General features: G+C 34.1%; 1 protein-coding gene across 2 annotated transcripts in view; it reads right to left on the reverse strand.

The window, feature by feature from the left end:
- Window positions 1-21,159, reverse strand: part of CFAP20DC (CFAP20 domain containing) — a 65,666-nt gene that overhangs the window by 27,202 nt on the left and 17,305 nt on the right. Inside the window, exons 6-12 of one of the 2 annotated variants that reach the window (XM_086755651.1) lie at window positions 21,000-21,156; window positions 18,158-18,322; window positions 13,948-14,084; window positions 12,571-12,742; window positions 11,856-12,002; window positions 8,999-9,330; window positions 5,206-5,619 (exon numbers count right to left, since the gene is read on the reverse strand). In XM_086755651.1, coding sequence (XP_086611777.1) covers window positions 5,206-5,619; window positions 8,999-9,330; window positions 11,856-12,002; window positions 12,571-12,742; window positions 13,948-14,084; window positions 18,158-18,322; window positions 21,000-21,156 — 1,524 coding nt within the window. Of the gene's footprint in view, window positions 1-5,205; window positions 5,620-8,998; window positions 9,331-11,855; window positions 12,003-12,570; window positions 12,761-13,947; window positions 14,085-18,157; window positions 18,323-20,999; window positions 21,157-21,159 lie in introns of both variants that reach the window. The other variant, XM_086755650.1, reaches the window with a different exon arrangement.

Here is a 21,159-nt window from a genome sequence, read left to right on the forward strand (position 1 = left end):
GTAGAAACATGATATGACAACACCGCTGAAAAAGGAGGCTATTTTAGTGACAGACAGTACTTTTTCCTGTTTTAGGGAGTTCCATATACCTTAATACAACTGTATTTTCTGGGAATCAGAAAAGCATTATTGTCTGTCTGATCCCCTTTCTTGCCAGATTTTTTTGTCCTTGAGACCAAAGCAAAGCCAGATAATGAAGGATACTACATCACATATTTGCCCTCCAGGAGTTTAACTGGGGATACGCTCACAGATTCACTCACAGTGCTAAACTCCAAGTATAGGATGTGCAATACAATGAACACTGGAAGGAATTTTGGATCAAGGACAGATGGAGAATCTCTTCCTTTTTAACAATACATGTAATGGCATCATGCAATGAACAAAGTTGATTTCACCTCAAGCTCTAGAATATCTTACTATGCATTCACAAATATAGTTTTAGAATAAAAACATGTAGCATACTTTTATTTCCTCATGGGTGCCATAAAAGAAATCAACAGTTATTATCTCAATAGTATGTAAAATAATACTTCCTATTTTAATTCTAGTTAAGAAATTAAGTACCATTCAGTAAAAATTGCTGCCCAACATTAAGTTTTTGGGAGTAGCTATTATATATGTTTGATGTTTCACTCTGACTACCATGATACCAGATTTCACTTAAAGCCATCTATTGCAAATAACCAGGCAAAAAGAAAATTAGGACTGAAATAACAAAGTAAAACACCTTTGAAGGGAAGTGTGCCTGGAAGCTGGCAATCAGCAGGTAAATACATCACACAAAACAGGATTTATGACTGATGTGTGCTCATATGGAAACAGTTGTAAGTATGCAAATCTTTGTGAAAAAGACAGTTCTAAAGGCTATTGCAAACATTTCTGATTTTTTACTAAGTATTTCAAATTCTGAAGTCAAATATCTTTGCAAAGATTTTTCCTACAGAATCACCTCAAGCACTCAGAGGCTGCTTTTTGGCATAGATAAACCCAGTTTGCCATTTTTTACAAGGTACGAGGAGATGACAGAAGCTGTTAGCACAGCTGCCACCCCTTTGCTATCTCTGCCTTTTGAGGTCCAAGCTTCATTCCTGAATAGTGTGATTATTGGTACCATTTTTAATCCTAAAATAATACATGATGTTTTCTCTAGACCCTTACTGAACCCTATTAGCTCAGTTACTATTTGTTATTTGTTCACTTCATATGAATCTTGTTATGCTACCTCTGGAAAGTCTGCTTTGCTGTGAGGTATTAGTATTCTACCAGATCTACAGCTGCTATGACTTTTATTGATCTCACTTAAGATGCTGATTTCCTGTTAATTTTCCGATACAGAAGCATTCTGCATTTATTTTATTAGTATAAGAGAAGCTTTGGTTTATCTTTCCTACCTCATGTAAGAAGCAATTGGCATGTAGTCATTCAAATGACAGCATTCTGCAGTGCTATGCGGAATAAAAGCACTAAGCATTGAAAGAACATTTTTCTTATTCTTATTTAATAAAGGGAAAACATTGCCCAAACCTGCTTGTCTCTTCCTTTACAAAACAATTTAAAACATTTCTTGTTGTTTTTTTTTCCCCCTCAGCTTATTTGAAACTGCCATTCTCTTTTCTTTTCTTATAATGGTCTCACTCTAGAAATACCATACTCAGAAAGGAGAACAGATGTCATGACAATTTTCTATGTTAAATATCCTGTACAGCAAACTCCTTGTAACAGAGAAATAGTTTGGACTATTTATTCTGTAGCTTCACATGACTACTACAAAACAAGCCTCTTCACAAATTTCACAGACGCTTTTGATGTAAGAAGTAATTTTGCAATACTTTTAAATTTGTCGAAAATTAGTATTTCATTAGTAATTAAAAGCTTATCTTGTCTTTTTGCATATCCTCCCCTTATGATAAAGTATTTTTATTAAGCACTTAAAACTTTTGCTAAATTGACAAAACCTGTTGTTTAAAGGATTTTTTCACATATAATAACATTTGCATTCTTCTAGGTTCAAATGATTTATTCAGAATTGTTTGAATGTAGTTATACGTGTGGAAAACTTTAATTACTAGCTATCTACATGCTTGCAATATTACCCAGAGGGCTGTACTTCTTTCTTAATTAAAAATATTTGAACTTAATAATAGAATACTCTATTAAAACATGAATAAAACATTGCAAGCAATGAGGTCCTTAAAGTGTATTAAGTAGTTAGCAAATCGATCGCAGGAAGGGTTGGTTAAGCATTTTTCTTTACCAGTCCTCTGTATGAGCAGATTAGAAGGGACTATTCTGTAAACGCTCACTCTAACAGCCTTTCATGTGAAACTATGCTTTCATACATAATTCTTAAAACAATGAACAGTGTTTCGAAGTGGAAATAAAATAATTACATGCTCACAGCCAACAAAAAAAAACCCTCCAGTGCTGTCTCACTGTATTTAACAATACTAAATGTCAGCACTTCTTTCCTAGAAACTTGTGGGGTTCTTCTTGCAAAACTGCTCCAGAAGACACAAAAAAAATCTTTACATATGTATGTGGTCAGAAAAAGGCCATATTCAAATGGCTTGTTATATTAATTTTAAAAATATTGGAAATATTCTTAGTAAAAACTAATAATATATATATATTACTTTATTCTATAACTATTAGGAGAATATACTTTATAATACCAACAACCACTGCTTAAAAAGCAATCAGTGGCACTCAAATTTGGCTTCAAATTTTGACCATGGCCTAGTACAAAGAGAAGTATCAACCAACTCCAAGGAAAGGCTTCTGGATGGGAAAGTTTTATTACCTGATCAAGTCAAGTATGAGAGCTAAATTTGCCAGATATTTCATCTTATATTTTGCAGCAATAAAACAAAGTCTGTAACTCCTGAGTTTCTATACATTGATAATAGGCTTTGTCCTTGCAAAAAATACTTACAAGCAATAAATTATATGTGCAATACACTTAGAGCTATAAGTGCAGTATGGTAATAACCATACTGTCTAAATTGTAATCAACTATTTATTGAGCAGAGGAAAAATGATAGCTCTTTTCCTTCATCTTTCAAAACAAAGTATCACAAAAAAGTTGTAAAATACATCTAACACTTTAAAAACTTAATTGCAATCCACCTAGATAATCTACATTTAGTTATGTTCTACAGGACAAAGTTCATCACTGCATTAAATACTGGTAACATCTTTTAGGAAAGTAACCAACATACTACTTCATTTGTTATGGACAAATAGATACAGTTATGATTGGTAATAAACATAGTTGACTTTTAAGTGGAACAATTTTCCAAAACTGAAAAGAACCAGGAAACAAGGGAGGAGTATATTTAATCACAAAAAAGTGAATAGTTACTGGAAACTAGAAAAAATAAATTCCTATAGATAAAACTAGGAGGGAAAGGGAATGTAAAATGTCAGCAAATTTTATTACACACTTACAAACAGATACATTGATATTAACACATTTAAGAAACAGAATCAGACTACCAGTATCAATTGGGGTTTTCCTATCACTAAAAATTAGAGAAACATTATCATACCTCTTCCCAAATACAAAAGAATACAAGCATTGCATTCTTCCACATTTTCTACATCACTAGTGGCAATGGTAAAGTCTTTTCCAGATAATAAATTCTTAGAACATATGCTGCTATCGGTAGGATTTTCTCTGCTTATTAAAATTTGTTTTTCTTTTTATTGTCTTTAAGATTACCAGCCACTGACATTTTTCACTGATGTCTTTGGCTTCTATCACTAGTTTTGACAAAAATAATTCACAAAACAGCAATCCTGGGACCAAACACCATAAAACTCCTTGATCTGTTGAAGAGACAATTGCAGGGGAATATGATATACAGCCATCAAATAATAAGTGGCACAGGTAAGAATAATAATTAAAAAATATATTTATTGTTTCTTATAAGAAACACAAGAATTAGAAAGCACTAGTAATGAGACTGCTTTCAAAACAAATAAGAAAATATATGTATTTTTTTCCCACAAATAGCAGTTAAACTTGAAATTCACTGTCACAAGGTAAAGGCCATACAGATACAAAAAGCAACTACACAAATCTGTGGTGAAAAAATCCCACCACCAGTTATTTACCACAAAGACAACACCTTTAACTGAAGAAATTGCTAACTTTGGACTGCTAGATGGAAACCTGCAGGACATGCTGGCAAGGTATCACTGTATGCTCTGTCCTTGTGCTGCTTTTTTTTTCCGTAGCCATCTACGACTGATGGCTGCTGGACAGGGGATGCTGGCTATGTAAGTCTTTGGCCTCATAGGGTACTAGCTGATGTCTGAAAAAAAGATCTCCTAAGCCCAAGGAACAAGTTTGGCCTGTTCCACTCTCAGATGCTCAGGAATAAACCTAATCTACTCATAACACATTTAAATAAGAGGTCACATGTTAAAAGATATGGATCTGCAGTAATTCTAAGCCCAAAATAACTCCATCCAAAAAGATGGAACAGTAATGTACTGTCTCATTTGTGATTTATGGAACACACTTGATTCTTAAGCTACAGTTCCTGATTCAAAGCACAATTCAAAGCACATCATAATAAGCTGAAAAGACAGGAATTAACTATTAGGAAATATGTAAGAACATAATTAGCTTCAGACACACTTGTTCCTCAGATTACTGCATGCTTCCGTAAGAAGAATCCAGGAAGAAAAAACAAGGAATAAAACAACACTTTGGTGAATGTAACAATTCCTTTAGTAGCCTGGCAATTTAGCCTATGACACAGCCTCACTGCTGGCCCTCAATCATATAATTTATTATTTTTCAGGGCTGTTGCAGAAAGACTATGAAGTACCTAGATTAACGCTCTTTCTGTAGTCACTTGTTAATATATCAATTCAAAGTCTGTAAGTTTTCCTTTGCAATCTTTCAACCCCAAACTACTAACTCCCATATTTCCAAAATGTGAGTTGCTCAATGACATCTCTTTCCATCTATAAAGCTCTGTAATTTCTGTTTTATCTGGAGTACTATTTTGTGTGCTGCAAAAAACTATTAAATCAACTTTCAACAAACTGAACTCAGTAAATAATGTTACGATGGAACCAGAATACATCTGGATGAAAGATCTATTACTTCTCAGTTCATACACATGGTTATATGTAATATAGCTTCTCTATACAATCTAATAATTTAATTACAAAGTAAAAATCACTTACACAAGTCTCTGTTGTCAGACATGAATTTTCTTTCAAGATTTCCTTGAGAGACTTCTTACTGATGGATCTTTTTATTTGACCAGAAACTCCTTCATATTTTTCATTTTTTTCAGATCCATTTGGAATTACTTTAAAGAATTCAGATTTACTTCCAGTTGGAGAAAGAGAAAGAGTAGGCTTTATGCTTCTCTGAGAGCCAACAGAATCTGTTTTTCTCATAGTGGAACTGTGTGGTTTTGATAAGATGGTTTCTTTGAGGTTATGTTTGCTGCATCCCTTATTCTTCGAGCATTCATTTCTCCATGACATCCTTTTCAAGGGGATCTCTTTAAAAACTGCTGAATCAGACATTTCTTGCCTGCTGTGGCTGATCTCAACATTCTCAGTACCCTGGATGAATTCATTGATGTCATCCTAAATTTAGGAAACAAAACAAGAGCAATTCCCTCTCATCATCACACAATACGGTTTTACATAACCTCAGAATTTCGAAATGGCTCCTTAATCTCTGCTGCCTAATTCTAAATCTGCAAGGATTCTGAAAACTAGCTGCTCTTCCTGGCAATTACACTGAGTATACCATAAACATATTCTTACATCTCAAGTCTTGAAAAGTAGAAAGAGGAGGAGTTGGAATGCTAGTAACCTTGCAAATCTCTGTTTTATATGACAATAATAATTTCAATAACATTTATTAAAACTGTAAACCAAAAGCAAGCAAAAAGTCCACGACAATGATGTGTTCCCATTTAATTATTAATATTCCATATTTTCACATCATATCTTCAACTTAAACGTAGAGGGAATAACTCCTGCTGAGATCACTTTGCTCACCTCTGGTAATATAACTGAATATCGTATTCAGTAACATTTTTATATAATTTAAGAATTCTGAAGGTTAGCTTGTTAACCTTATATTCACGCTTCTAACAATATCTCTGCAGAATATCCCACGAATCACGCGTATGATGTTCACTCATAACCCATCTCAACAAAAAACAGCAACTCTGAACACATGGAAAGAAAAATAATAGGTAAGCACATCTAGCATTTGCCTCAATGTTCTTATTGTCAAGGAAGAAAGGATGAGAGAGGCCTCAGCTTCCTGTCATCATGCTGGTCCTCTGCCATATGCTACTACACTGGATGCAAAGCAGTATATACTGCAAGATTCAATGAGACACTGAAATACCATCGTCAATATGCCTCTCATAGCCAAGGTGCAGTTCTACTGCAAATGAAGGCGGTACAAGTTTGTTACTGACTTCAGTGAGTCCAGGACTGGACTACACAGAATGAAATGCACATTCAAGAAAATAACCCCTCAGTTTTGGAAGTTTACAGTTTTATTCCCTCACTTAGTAATTTCCTTGAAACAAAAATCTGTATTTCCCTTTTTTTTTCCATTTATTTTTATTTGCCATAAGTTATCTTAAAATCTGTGCTGGAACTCCATATTAAGTTAGGTTAGCTTAAGAAGGAAGATTACTAAAGAAAGCACTGTATTTGTTTTCCACACATTAGAAGTAAATGGATAACTTTATCTGAAGCTTAAATCCCTCACACTTTTTAATGTGTCTTCAGTCATACTTTTAAAAAGCATTGCAAGATTCAGCACAACTTAGTCAAATAAACATTTTGCCATATAAGTGAAGTAAACTAGGAAACTGGGTTCAGCTATCACAGCTTTTCCAGGATCCTCTTTCCTGTATTTTCAGGAAATAAAAATGTTTTCTAAAAATGTTTGCATTACTTCAGTAATGCAAAGTAGAGCAATCTGAATATTAAATGTGTATCCAGACTATCAATATACAGCGGACTTCAAGAATAATGCAGAATGAAGAGGATGAATATGGGCAAAATATGATTGCTAAGTAATTTGTTGGTTCAGTGACTTCTTTCACATCAAAGAAAGACTTAACTATGAATTACTAATGTAGTAGTCAGACTGATAAAAAAAACCTTTGATAACTTGTTAGCATGCTGTAGATTTGTTTAATGTAATTATCTTCTAGCTTTGTAAGTATAATGCAACCCCAGCTGCAGTGCTGATATTATTTAACGCAGTTTGCATCCAAAGACAATGAATGAAACAAAGGCTGTTGCCTAGCACACCACATAGTCAAAGAAAAGTTTTTAGTTTATATAATATCTTAAATCTTTTTAAGGAAGACAGAGATGATCTATCAGTCTCTCTTACACCAGCCTTCTAGACTGGCTATTAATGTTGCACCTCAATGTTGTTGTGCTGTAAAAGCAGGAGTACTTGGCTACTGCTTTCTCTCTGTGCAGTTGGCACTGGATCTCTGGGGCTAGGGAATGGCATGGCAGGTTACCCATCTTCAATAAAGGCTTAAGCACTAGCAAATTTTAATGTTTAATTTAGTTTTTAAAATTAATTTACATAAATTTGTCTTGCTTTCCAGTTCATTAGTTAAGTATGCCATATGCACTGTGTTTTAAAAGACACTTTATTTTCACTCACTTATCATAGCACGGCCTTTACTGTTTGGTACCTTTTCAGAAATTTTCATTTGCCATTTTTACGCTGCTTTGCAGACATATCTTTACAAAGGACTTTAATATGCCTCCCCACGCCCGCCAATTGCAATCGAATTGGAAACTACTGTTACTGAAAGCTTCTATAATTCTTATGGAAATATTTCCTTAATCTAGCTTCTACAGTAACCTCTCTGGCTTTTCATGAGCATAATGGACAAATAAATTCTTTGAAATCCAAACAGTTCTATAAATTCAGAATGGTATCTCATATAGCACTGCTCATGAACTATTAACCTGACTAAAACGGATTCAATTCTGAAATTATGTAACTTTGTTTGAAATAATAAAGTCTTACTGGTTTAAGTTAAAAAAATAATACACTGCCCCAGATAATGGGAAAACCCCCACAACCACAGAAAAAAACTGAGGAAAAAATTTATTTCTTGCAATTAGCATCAGCAATTTGGTTTCTCAGAAATACAGAATATAGAGCAGTATTTCTGTTAAGTTCAGTCTATCTTGCTATTGTGTAACTTGGTTGCATTTTACTTCTCAGCTATGAGCAACAGATTAGAATGCTAAGAAACAGATTTTACAATAAAAAATGAAATATATTAGAATGTTCATAAAGGTAGAAACTTTTAGGAGTCACTGTACTGAAACAATGCAACTATTCAGTGGATTAACAATTGGGTGAACTTCTATATAGTATGATAGATTTGTTAAAAAAAATATTTATTTTCTTTCATTAATTTTGTTGCTGAAAGATTTCCACATTGCAAAAGAATTAACACTGGTCATGCTGACACAGCATGGATATAAAGCAGAAACAGCAACGACCAAGTGATATTAAAAAGCTGAAATTTCTTAATTCACTTTCGACAATGCTGGTGAGCAAAACAGTCCCTGCTTGCAGTTTTAAAAGGCATAATGAAGCCTTATTTACTGCACTCTTCCTCAACCATAACGGACTTATAACTTACTCAAATCCATGATGTAGACTGTCCTAGAATTTTCTTTGTTGTAATGATGCACTATACTTGCACTTCTCTGTTAGCACATGGGCTGACAGAGAGTAAGGTTTCTTTAGTCCACTTGTTACAGATGCCATACCTGCATTTTCACTCCTGTATCCAGCTAGACACAGCAACCTGACAAAGACAAATCTACTTGTAGGTATATGGGGAAAAGATGAATCATCCTCTCTGTCTAACCTGAAGACAGAATCTCATCCTACAGCTTTTAGGATGAAGACTACTTTATCAAGAATTACATGTATAAAGTGGCCTACCTCTTCACTGCTGTCAGTTCCTTGAAAGTTATCTTCAATTTGGGTTTTCATTTGTACTCCGTTACTGTCTTTCTTCCAATCCAAAGGGAAAACACAACATTCTGGTGACACATTTGGAGATTTCCCATGAGGAGCTGATCGAGGTCTTGAAGAAAATGTGAAAATCTCTTTATTATTCACTTGGTGATCACCTGTTTCATTGCTGTGATGTTCAACAGAGGCATTCTGTGCTGAGGTTAAATTATTGCAGGCTGAATCTTCAGTAGCTACAAACTGCTCACTCCTATCCAACTGAACACTCTCAGTAGAATTTTTTTGAAACACCAAATCACCTGAAAAGTACAATATTTATTTTAACACCGAATACGTAAATTGTATTTTACTCTGATCACTTTCTTTTTATCTGGAAGTTGCATAGCAAAATAAGGTTTTTTTTTTTTTCACACAGAAACATTCTACTTATCAGATTTAACCAGTTGGAAGAGTCAGGAGGATGCAACGAAAAAGATCAAGCTGCGTTCTAAGTGAGGCAAAGTTAATAAAAATATTTCCAGACCATAGCTCAACAAATCTGCAGGCTATGATATATGATATGCAAGCCTGCAATGTGCAGATCTGAAACTATTTGAAACTGTTAAGATTTGAAACTGTTCAAGTGAATCTCACTGTAGGAAAACATAATTTTATTAAATTTGGCTATTAATCTCTTTCTATAGGCATTTTTTTGTGGGTGACATTTAAAAAAATAATCACACATAGTTGGTGGAAAGTTCATAATACTACAATCTGTTACTTCTTTATTGCTGAAACTCTGCACTTTCTTTTATGTCTACAACTTATGGTTTAAATCTCAATTTCAAACTACAGCTCTGATCAAAAATAGTGTGACATGAAAAATGTATGAAGATGTGTTTCACCAAGTTTCCCTGAATACAGGCAGCACTAATCTGCCAATTTTAAAACAAGCAATAAACTACAGAAATGGATTTAAAGATTTAGTGCACCAGATAAACATGAAAAGGCCATTTTTAGAGTCTTATTGTTAACTTATATTTTACTGTTTGGAATGCTGGTATAGAAAAAAAATGTCAATTTGATTGATTAAAACCAATCTCAAATAGCATCTGAGAAAAGGAGAATTGCTCAAGTATGCAATACTCCCTTATCTTCATTAAAGGTAGCATGGTGTGGATTATTCACTGGATCTTGAAACTTTCTGGCCCCAAAAACCAAAGTTACCACCAACTGTATTAAAAAAGCCTCTATAAAAATACTAAAAACGTAAAAATAAAATCACACTGCAATAATAAAATGCTTGCTGTCACAGAAGACAGTAAGTTTACTATGTTTTTAGTCTAACCTTCTCTGTAAAGAGAACATTTGTTTCCAGAGATGTTGAAGAAATATACTTGGGTTAGTAGTAAGTTAAAAGCAAATAGTTTGTATACCACAGTACTTATTCTTAATGAAATATGCAGGGGGAAGACAGAGAAGTCTGTAAAGCTTTAAGACGACATTTTATGCTGGCTACAGAGTTCAGCAAGTTCTGTAACCTGTAGTCAGTGTAGCATTTTGTTAATAGTCTACAAGTGAAAAATATGGGGTGTTTTGGACCAAACCAAATCCCATTATCTCTCCACCACAAATGATACTGGAATTTCTTTTAAACTCAGCATTTCCATGTCAATTGTAATGAACAATATGGAATATCTTCTTAGCAAAATATGCAAATTACTATGTAATCACAACATTGCAGCAAACAAGATAAATGCAAGAATGATCACCTAAACATCTAATTAGTTCTTCTACACAGTCAGACTTATGCTAAAGCTTCTAATTGCAGCCTAACATTTTAATGAAGGTTTCAGCATTGCAAACTATAAATAATGCTCATTTTATTTGTCCCTTGCTTAAAAACTATTTACCTTAGTAAAGGTACTGCACGCCTGCTGCAGAAGACATGTTGATCTGAGGTCTATCATAAATCTAAAAGATATTACTATAAACAGCAGTGACTAACCTCTAAGGTAATATGAACAATCACTTATGAAAGCTTCCCTATGCCCACAAAATTTAAATTAATATTTGCACTCAAGCTAATGGCAGAACAAGTGCAGTACTGCCCCAAGATCACCTTAGGATATGGTTGCACAAGGGCTCAAGAATACTAAATGCCTGGTGATAAGAGAAGAGTAGTAGAATACAATAGATTCTTGTTGATATAACTTGTTTTGACCACAGCACAAATGGGGAGTCAGAAACCATGTAAGCTTGCACTTGCTTGGGGAATGTGGTTTTGTGCCAATGACTTGCCATAGGTGTATGTGCTTTTCTTACTTGAGGCATGGAAAAACAGCATATGGAGCATTGTCAGAAGTGGTGTCATAGTTGGTGGCTATGGCTTTTAATAGGAAAAAAAAAAAGAAAAGAAAATTCACCACTGAACTTTAAAAACAAAATCAAAAACCCTCATATTGCATAGGTACCATAATCAATATTGTAAACTCTTATATGGGACAAGCAAAATTTCTCATACATTTGATGTTTGGAGTCTTTAGCGTTAAACTTAACAGGGATTTAAAGAATACATTATTTTTACTTCTTTCCCTTTAATCATGAGAACATGGAATTTATCTTTTTTTATTCATTCACTGCTCCGGTACTCTGCTTAATCCTGCAAATCTTTATCAATGCTCAAAAGCAATTCTGTTGCAGGGAGTTTGATTTCCATAATCCTCCACAACACAGATATGTACGTTGTATACGAACTGCTTCTGGGTCCTTTGAAATTTACAACAGGTAGTCCCCCACGCCACACATAAATGAGATGTAAACTAACATAAAATAAGCATCATACCACTGGTTATGTCCCATGTGATTTTGGCTGCATTTTCTAGAGATAATCTTCTATGACTGTTTTTGTCTGCTGATGGTCCTTCTGGTGAGGTGAGTTGAAAATCAGCTCTTCCACTCTCAGAGGTTTCCTGAGTCTGAATTGTAGGGTCTGAAATACAATGCAAAAGCTTATGAAATGCCCGTGAACACTCACATTGTGTGCTTTTCTTACTTGAGGCATGGAAAAACAGCATATGGAGCATTGTCCTGGGATACAAACATCTCCCAAAGAGCATGAGAATCTTCTAGGGCAGCAGGAATATGACAGTCACAGGAAAGTAAAAATTTAATACTAGGTATGGAAGAAGGGCAAACCAGAGAAGTTACAAAAAACAAGCTCGCAAAAGCCTGCAAAATAACCAAGAACCACTGCAGTAGCCCAGTTACATACACAGCATAAATGAAAGTGGAATATGCATAAAACCTGTGGCTACTACCAGTATGTGGTTATCCCTGGCTCAAAAACTTAACAATGTGAATATTTGCAGAGAGAATGAGCATTTATTCAAATTCATACAGGAGAACAAGCCATGATTTAACATAAATGTCTCCAGTAATTAATAAGGTAGATAAAGGATTAGAAAAACAGATAATTAAGTCTTACACTCTGAAGTCAGAACCATGCAAAAATTTTGTCAGTTTGTGAACTCTACATATTCTTTGTTTTACGCTCTTACCATTTTGACAAACATCTTTAGTTGTCTGGTGAGTATTTCTTCTGCCTCCTTGATCTAAAGGAGGTGAGAATGACAACTTCAATCTCTCAATGTCTTGTATGGATTCCGTTCCCTTTCCTGAATTTTGAAGTCGGCATGATCTATTACTTTTGCTGCTCCAGGTCTTTGTTACCTTGAAAGATATTACTTCCTTAGTGAAAGACAAAAATATATCAGCTTTCAAAATACTCAAAGGTAAACAGACATTTTGAATTAGGCTTATTTTTCAAATAAATGTTTCAAAATTTCTTTTTTAATATTATATTCTCAGGAAAATCTATGGCAGGTACAGTTCCATGTTATCTTCAATCTTTACAGTCCAGTAACAAGCAGGCGGTTTTTCACTGAGTGAAAGGAAAGCAACGCAAAGAAAAGGGGAAAAAAAAAAAATTACTATTTGGATGAAAGAACAGTGAAACTTGTGGCTATTCTAGACCTCAGAAGTCCTTTTTTTCTTTGGATAAAGGAATCTCATTTTACATCTTATCTTTCAATTGACTTCCTACAGAAGAGTCTACTTCCTTTGCCTGGATTCTTTATTAACTGTGTTAAATTGGGAATTACAGTTCCAATCAGATTCCTAAAATCTGCATATTGTTTCCTGGTCGACTGAGACCAGCTGTTTCCCCTCATTGTAACTGACAGCATCGCATGAGCTGTATGGCTGACTATCATCCACTTAGAGCATACTGAAAAGCAGAGTTTCCACTCTGCATCGTAGCTTTCATCATAAGGAAAAATATTTACATAAACACACACACAAATTTCAGCAGTCTAAACAAAAAATTCAGAAAAATACGAATGATAAGAAATCACAGAGTAATTTCAGTAGGAAGAGACCTCTGTAGGCCTAATGCTAAATCAGATCAGCCTGTTCCAGTCAAGTTCTGTTATCTTTGAAAGTTCTAAAATTCCACCATCTCCCTGTGACCCTGTTGCAGTACAGAACCACTTTACTTTATCCTTATACCCAGTCAAAGCTTCCCTGCAATTTGGGCCTGCTGCCTCTTGTCCTTTTACAACACCTCTTTGGAGAATGTGGGCCTGTGCTCTCTACAACTCTGCATTAGTTGAAAATAGCAACTAGATTCTCCCTTAGCCTTCTCTTCTGTGGGCTGAACTAAACCGTATCATGGGGTGTAGCAACCCAAGCATTTTACTTGCCCTCCACTGGATGCTACAGCATCTCTCGCACTGGCGGTCCATGACTGAACACAGTACCCCAGACACAACCTCACATTAGTTCTGAAAAAAACCTTTAGTGTAACTCTGCTTGCCAACCTCTTCCTTTGTAGAGCTGCCAGTAGGTTTAATTTAAAGTAATTTAAGCCTTCTTACTTCTCCAGATACGCTTGTACCGACTCTTCTGTTTGAAGATGGAGGTGGCCTGAGGATCTTTGATCCAAATGCAATATGTGATACATCCTGTGTTTTACTGCTGCATATATTGTCTTGTCCTCTATTAACTAAGCTACCTAAGAAAAGAGAGTAAAAAAACCTTACAGTACTTACAAAGAATAAATATTAGTATTTTTTCAAACAAAAGAATTATGAATACTAAACATAGACAAAAATTATGTTCCTTTACAGCACAATCCCTAGAAGTAAGTAGGAACAGCAAATGTACATTTTATAAAAGTACGTCAACATACAAGCAAGAAACTTCTGGTCTATTATATAGACATATTTCTAATCTCCTTGCTTTAAAGATTTATTTAAAAGGGGCTATTTATAAAAAAAAAAAATTGGTTTGCATGATTTCTTTAGAACTTCAATGAAAACTTAACTTCTGACAGGAAGAAAAAAACCTCTAATTAATAAATAACAGCATAAATAAATGATAACACGAGAAGACTGAGGCAATATTGTCAAGGTGTCACTCACAGCTCAGAGAACTATTTACATGCAGCTTACTTTTTGAAATTACTGGATCTACTGTATTACCAAGGCTGAGGCCTAATATTGCAAACATACTCTATTCCTTTTAAAAGGAATATACTCCTTTGATTAATTTCTTTTACTCTTTAAAATGTAGATATATTTTTATGATTCTTTTCAAGCATAGAAAATGCCAACCAGTCTGCACAACAAACCCTAATGGAATGCAGGTAAATTTTCTGAAACAAATTAAAAGGGAAGGACAGGAAAATGGTTATGTATTAATTTCATCATCAGGGTTGCAAAACTGCATGTAATATTTGTTTTCCTCTTTTTTAATTCTCCAAGATTGTCAGTGAATTCTCCTTTACAGAGCTGATAAAAAAGGGTATCTTCACATTAATTTATATTTTAAATTTACAATGTCTGAAGATTTTTTTTCTTGCTACAACTTAACGGTTAATTATCTCACTTTAGAGATCTGACAGCTTCATAAAGCAATAAAGAAGAAACAAAACATTTTGTCAATCCTTAGCATTTTACATAGAATTATTTAATCTTATTTCAACACCAGCTTTATTTCCAGTGTCATCACGGAAATGAAAAAAGATCATGCATTAGCCACCAAATATAATAATTTACTGTACTAATAAGGACAAAACAAGCCACTTTCTGTCATTACCCTCTTCCCTTTTTCCTGGTGTGACATTTGGTTGCTGCTAACAGCTGCCATTTCACAAGATTAGATGACCTGCCTTGGTTTAACAACAATTTCTTTAATTTGCTGACTACCTTGGGATGTTGTTAGCTCCAATTATAAAAGCTGATTTGCATGAAAATATCTCTATGAACACATTAATTGACTGCAATTAATTACCTACATCTACACATAACAGTGTGCTGATGGCATAACAATATAATACGTGTAATTAAAAGTTGACGATACTAAAAATAATTTGGGCTTTTGATTATCAAGTAACCAAACATTTGGCAGATAAAAAGAACGCTTTCCAATTAAAATGTACTCAAACATACTTAAGCTTCCATTTTCAAGAAGGCAAACTTCTTAAATTTGAAAAGCATACCTGGAAGAACACATGCTATGTTCATAGGACAGGATTAAAAATAAAGATTAAACCTTAAACTGAAGGCACTTCATTTTCACGCAGGTTAGGGATGTTATCATTCATTATTTTACTATATATACCTAAGGGCTATATATCTTTGAAGTCCAAATGATAAAACTTGAGTCTTATTCTAAATGAACATTCTTTTTTTTTCTGTTTAGATAGATCACTCATGCTATTGTACTCATTTGAGTTTTACAGCCCCTCGTATTTTGACAATCCAGCCAAGAAATACTGATTTTTGAATATATTCACTGAGAAAGTAATTGCAGAGTTTCCTCTGGTATTTCAAAAGAAAACTTATCGTCAAATTTCACAACGGAGCTTTGGCTTGACTACTTGCAGGGCAATAATACTCTAAAAATATTAATACTGCAAAAATGGTACTTGCAAGTAAAAAAAGCTGAATGTAATTTAAATAAGTAAGCGTATGAAGAGTCTCTAAGCAAAAATCTAAAACCCCTCCTATTCATTTCAGCTGCGGCAGGACAAAGACTGCCTTTACTAATGAGGTGTATCAAGAGAGAGCAAAAGTTAACAACTTGAAAAAGCATGACCATGGTAGCTTAGTGCAGATGATAAAATCTTGGAGTTAGCTTTTTCTTCATATTCTGGTAAAAGTAGAAGAAAATAAGTTTAAAAAGTATTTTGTTAAACCTTTCATATTGTCAAGGTTATTCTCAAATAAATACTTGTTTCACAGTTTATTTTTCTTTAGAGTTTCATGAGATGCTACACCTTAAACACTATCGTTGTCTGTCACAGTCTTGTCTTCTACAGTATTAAACTTCACTAGTAGTTACCATTCCCTGTAACTGATCTTATTCCTTTGGTCAATACTTTGCATATGTATCTCCTGAGCATTTTAACAGAAATGGTAGAAATTATTGTTCATTGAATTTAAACTAAAGATGAGAATGCTTAAGACTGAGAAAGTACTAAAAACAGCGGAATAAAAATGTATCTTCCTTACTTACAGCACCACTTGTAACATTTCCTACACTGATGAAGATTGGAAATGGATTCTAATTCTCTGAGCTACTTCAAACCTACTTCCTTTTCAAAATACGTTCTACTACCCTGTTTTGGTATGATGAACCAATGACTCATAAAAGGTGGTACAGACTAAAGGGAAAATGAAAAATTTTAGTAAGACACGGCAGGCACTTCATGTTCATACAGGTCAGGCCCATTGTATGGGCCAAATGAAAGGCTTAGTCCTGTGTCTTGTACAGAAGCCAAAGAGGAACAAAAGAGGAAAGAGGGTTCCTATAGAGAAATATTTCACCTGTGTACTTTTCTAAGCTCTAGTAGTGAGCAGTTTATGTACTACTCAAGTTTAAGCTGAAAATAACAATCAATTCAGCATTTTAAAAGGAGCAAAATTATCAGTTCTCCATGAAGGACATGTATCAGAGCATACAAAATATTCTAATTTTAAAATCCATTATAATCCTCTTTTTTAAGAAGTGCTTGCACATATTCCAGGATTTAAAAACCTGATTTTGTTCAACCACAAAAAAACTCCTGTCAATAGCTGAAAATTTTAGTTCATTCTTTACATAGTTAACCACAATGATTTATGAATAATTTTAAAACTAGAGAGTGCCATTAATGAACACAAACAATTTACATCTCTTATTCTATTGCTGCTATTTAATCACGATCTATCTCATCACAAAATTCTTTTAAAGAGAATTAGAACATTAAGGACTGTAAACACATTTGCCTTAGTGAAATTTTGCTATTGACTTTACCGCAGGTAGGAAAAATGCACAGTTTTAAACCAAAGCAGCAGCTTTAGTAAAAAGCAGTCAACTGTCTGGCCCAAATCTATTTAAGCAATTTCACATTCGAATCTTGGCATCTGCTTCTACAGTTCAGTTTCTACCAATTCTTGGCTTACAAATCCTGTGCAGCCTAGAACAAAAAACTTTCGAGGTCTCCTGCTGTTAGCCTTCAGCTATTACAAAAATTTAGAAACTGATCCTCTGTTTGCTTTCTGTCTCTTACTTTCTATCCAAGCCAATAGTTTGTATCTTGGCACATGACTGTCTAGCTCTTTTAATAAATCTCTTCTATGCAATGCTGTCAAAGTCTAAATTATATATTTTATTATCTTCTAGCTTACAGAAACATTCAAGTATCTCCAAGACACCAATATAGACAAGATTTCTTTTCTCAGAGTATCAGCTGAGGAGACTATGTTTGGTCATATCTTTAGAAGAGTTTCATTAATGTTAACATACTTTAAAAAGAAGTGTAACAACTGAACAGTCACACTTCAATGTACATTCAGAAGACATACCTTAAATATTGTTATTACAAATCCCCCACTTGAATGAGAATTGTTTAGGCTGCACATAGATCTCAAACTACAGAGCAGACATGTGTCTGTGCAGCCATGACATTACAGCTATGCAAGAGCTGTCATGTTTTATTTTAAGACACTGGAACACTTAACATGCGCTTTTACAAAAAAATCCATTATTTGTACGCATACTGTATAGATCTTATACACAGGATTTTAATAAACAGAATACCTGTTTCTTGCACTGTTGTTGGGTATCTCCTGCATTTTATTTCTAGCTTGTGAATTTTAGTCAGGTTCAGTAACTGTGTAACTTGTGGCACATCTGTATTTAGCTGGCAGGTTCGAGGAATAACATCTGTGGACTCATATGGCATAAGTGGAACGACGCACATATCTAGAATCAAAAAACAGCCTTTACCTCACTCAGATGACACAATGGAATTAAATCTGACTTACATTATTTGTTAGTTAGATTAGTTAGATTACATATATTTTAGGTCATATGGTTGTAACAATGGTCATTTGAAAAATCTGCTGCTATTGTTCACTTTTAAGACAATAAGGATGTAAAGTTTAAGTTTATATTATGTATCTTTTTAGGAAAAAAAAATTGAATACATTTAAACTAAGAAATATGCACCAATGGCTGGAATAGCCACAGTAAACCACCTTCTTTGATCTGGCAAGTGAACAAGCAAAACAGGATCACAAACCACATTTTGTTAATTTTTATTACACCTCAGCTTTAATTCTAACACTGATATGCTGATTTTCAGACAAACTGAGCATCTGAAAATGGAATTTATACCAGAGAAACATAAGTAGCCAATAGAGAAGTCCTATATATGCAGATCAAGAATTTGACAAGCTTCAATTCCAAACTTGGGACACCATTACACTTTCATGATAAACCAAAGAGTTGCCAACCTATCTATTCTTGTGACAGCAGGCACTAGTAGAATGTGATGTGATTGCCTCTGCTTTCCCTTGATAACCAATATACACTGAGTTTATGAAGTTATTATCTACAAAGAAAGGTATCCAAAGTCAGAACCATTCCTGATGTTCTGACACAAATTCATCTAAAATTTTATAAGAGTTGAACACAGCAAGCTAATGAATATTATTAGCCTGTTTTCCCAATGATAAGAAGAGGAAAACATAATCTCAAAACCAAACACGAATAATGGATCAAGTATCGAGATCCTAAGAGAAAAACTGAAGTGTCCCATGTTATATTTCAGTAGTGGATGTTTTTATTTAACTAAGATAAATGCTAGCAACCATTTTTTTCACCAAACCAGTACATTATTTACCACTGTAAGACAATACTCAGTGATTAAAAAAAATAGGTAACCTTGAAATTACTATGGAAACTAGAAACTAGGTATATATCAAGCTTGTATGCCTCAATGTCATGGGGTAAAGAAGAGGAGTTCTTTCCCCTTCTATCTCAATGATCTCACACAGAAATAATTTCTTAGTATACGTGGTTTCTTGTTTCTACTTGCTAGCATTTTAAGAATGCAAAACATACTGCATACGAGCTACTAAGAAAGAACAACACACAGGCTGCACCTTGAAATAACTACTTCCACAACCAAGGATGTTTAAGCAAAGAACTCAACCCTCATTAAAAGTTGCAATGTCATTGCATTCAGTGGAGCTCAACTAACTGGTCCAACCATCTGAGAGGAAAAAAGCTTTATCAAATCATAATTGTTAACTGAAAGTTAATTAATAATAACAAAAAAACTATTATTGTTTTTCTGTAATTAAGTATGAAGTATAGAGTTATTTTAACACAGCCAAACCTTGAGCTGTAATGTAATTTTAAGACTTGCCTAGATAAGGAAATTCATAAGCATACGGAAAATACTAATGCCCACCAGCTGTGCAGTAATCATAGAACTGATAATCCAGTAATTAAAAGTGCAATATTTTATCATGCATACAGTTTATTAAAACTGTCTACTCATTATGTTAACTACAGTTTGGAATTCTAGAACTCATTTAGAACATTTATGCACATTTCAGAAACTGTTTAGAATTGAAGAGAGGAAACAATGCACAGATGCTCTACCTGCAGTTTCTGCTGAAATTTTACCAGATTCTCTCTGCAGTAATTTTTTAAATTTTTTTTTTTTTGAGCCTCACCAACAAAAAAAAAAAAAGAGGAGTAATCACAATGACCACATACTCTCCCATACTGGTTTAGGTTTTCCAAATGGAAGATACAGTTTGTTACACCTACAATACTGCTAACTAGCCCTCCTTCAGAAACCAGAATCCTTTTTTGAGGCGTGTCCTTTAAAAGCCACAAAACAAAAATTTGAATGAAATTGAAGCTGAACTATACCTGGGCTTCCTACAAAATAAGGAACTGCCAGCTGTGCTTTTGTAATTCCTCCTCTGTTATTATAAGTATCAGTGAGAAAAATAATGGAAAATAATGATTCAGGATTATGGTGCTAGTTTGGAGACCAGTAAACCTTTGACCAATATCCTGCCCTACTACATATATAATATCTCATTTTTCAGCTCACCACCAACATTACTTTCCCAAAGACACATTAGGATAAATGGACTGAAGAGCAAAGAGAGGTGCTTATGATAGTTTCATAGCTCTGTTTCACATAATCTTGTTTTGTTATAGTTTTGTCTTGGATTATTTGAAGAAAAAAATCTTTTATCAACTGTAAACATCCAAAATTAAGGAAAAAAACCTTAAGCAAATGCTGTCAAGTTTAGTATTTCTTTTTCTTTTCAGATACCCTCTTCTTGGCCAATACGTGATTTCTATCAGATACCCTCATTAAAACAAGCTCTCTATCTTGCCAGAATTTCTTCAATAAAATACTTCTAAGGAACCCAATGTTTAAAACAGAGGAGTACAGATACATATGAGCAGCTGCCTCAAATCCCCCACCAGCAGATTTCATATGCTGTACTATCACTTTAATTTTCATGAAACCATATAATCTTTCAAATTGCCAAACTTATAACTAAGAAGCCTTAGATTTTACAATATGAACAGTCATGATTAAGACTACATAGTAATTATAACACACCATCTTCTTCAGCTGTATCTTGAGGCTTGGATTTTAAAGTGAAGATCTTTCTCAGTTTACAGTTAGCTGAAATAATAATTCCATCCAAAGACTGGAAGACAGCTCCTCTGAATATTTCACTGGTGAATTCTACCAAGTCAATACACATATTGCACCACTA

Source organism: Chlamydotis macqueenii, chromosome 10 (genome assembly GCF_036417535.1).
Source record: "Chlamydotis macqueenii isolate bChlMac1 chromosome 10, bChlMac1.mat, whole genome shotgun sequence".
Classification (NCBI taxonomy): domain Eukaryota; kingdom Metazoa; phylum Chordata; class Aves; order Otidiformes; family Otididae; genus Chlamydotis; species Chlamydotis macqueenii.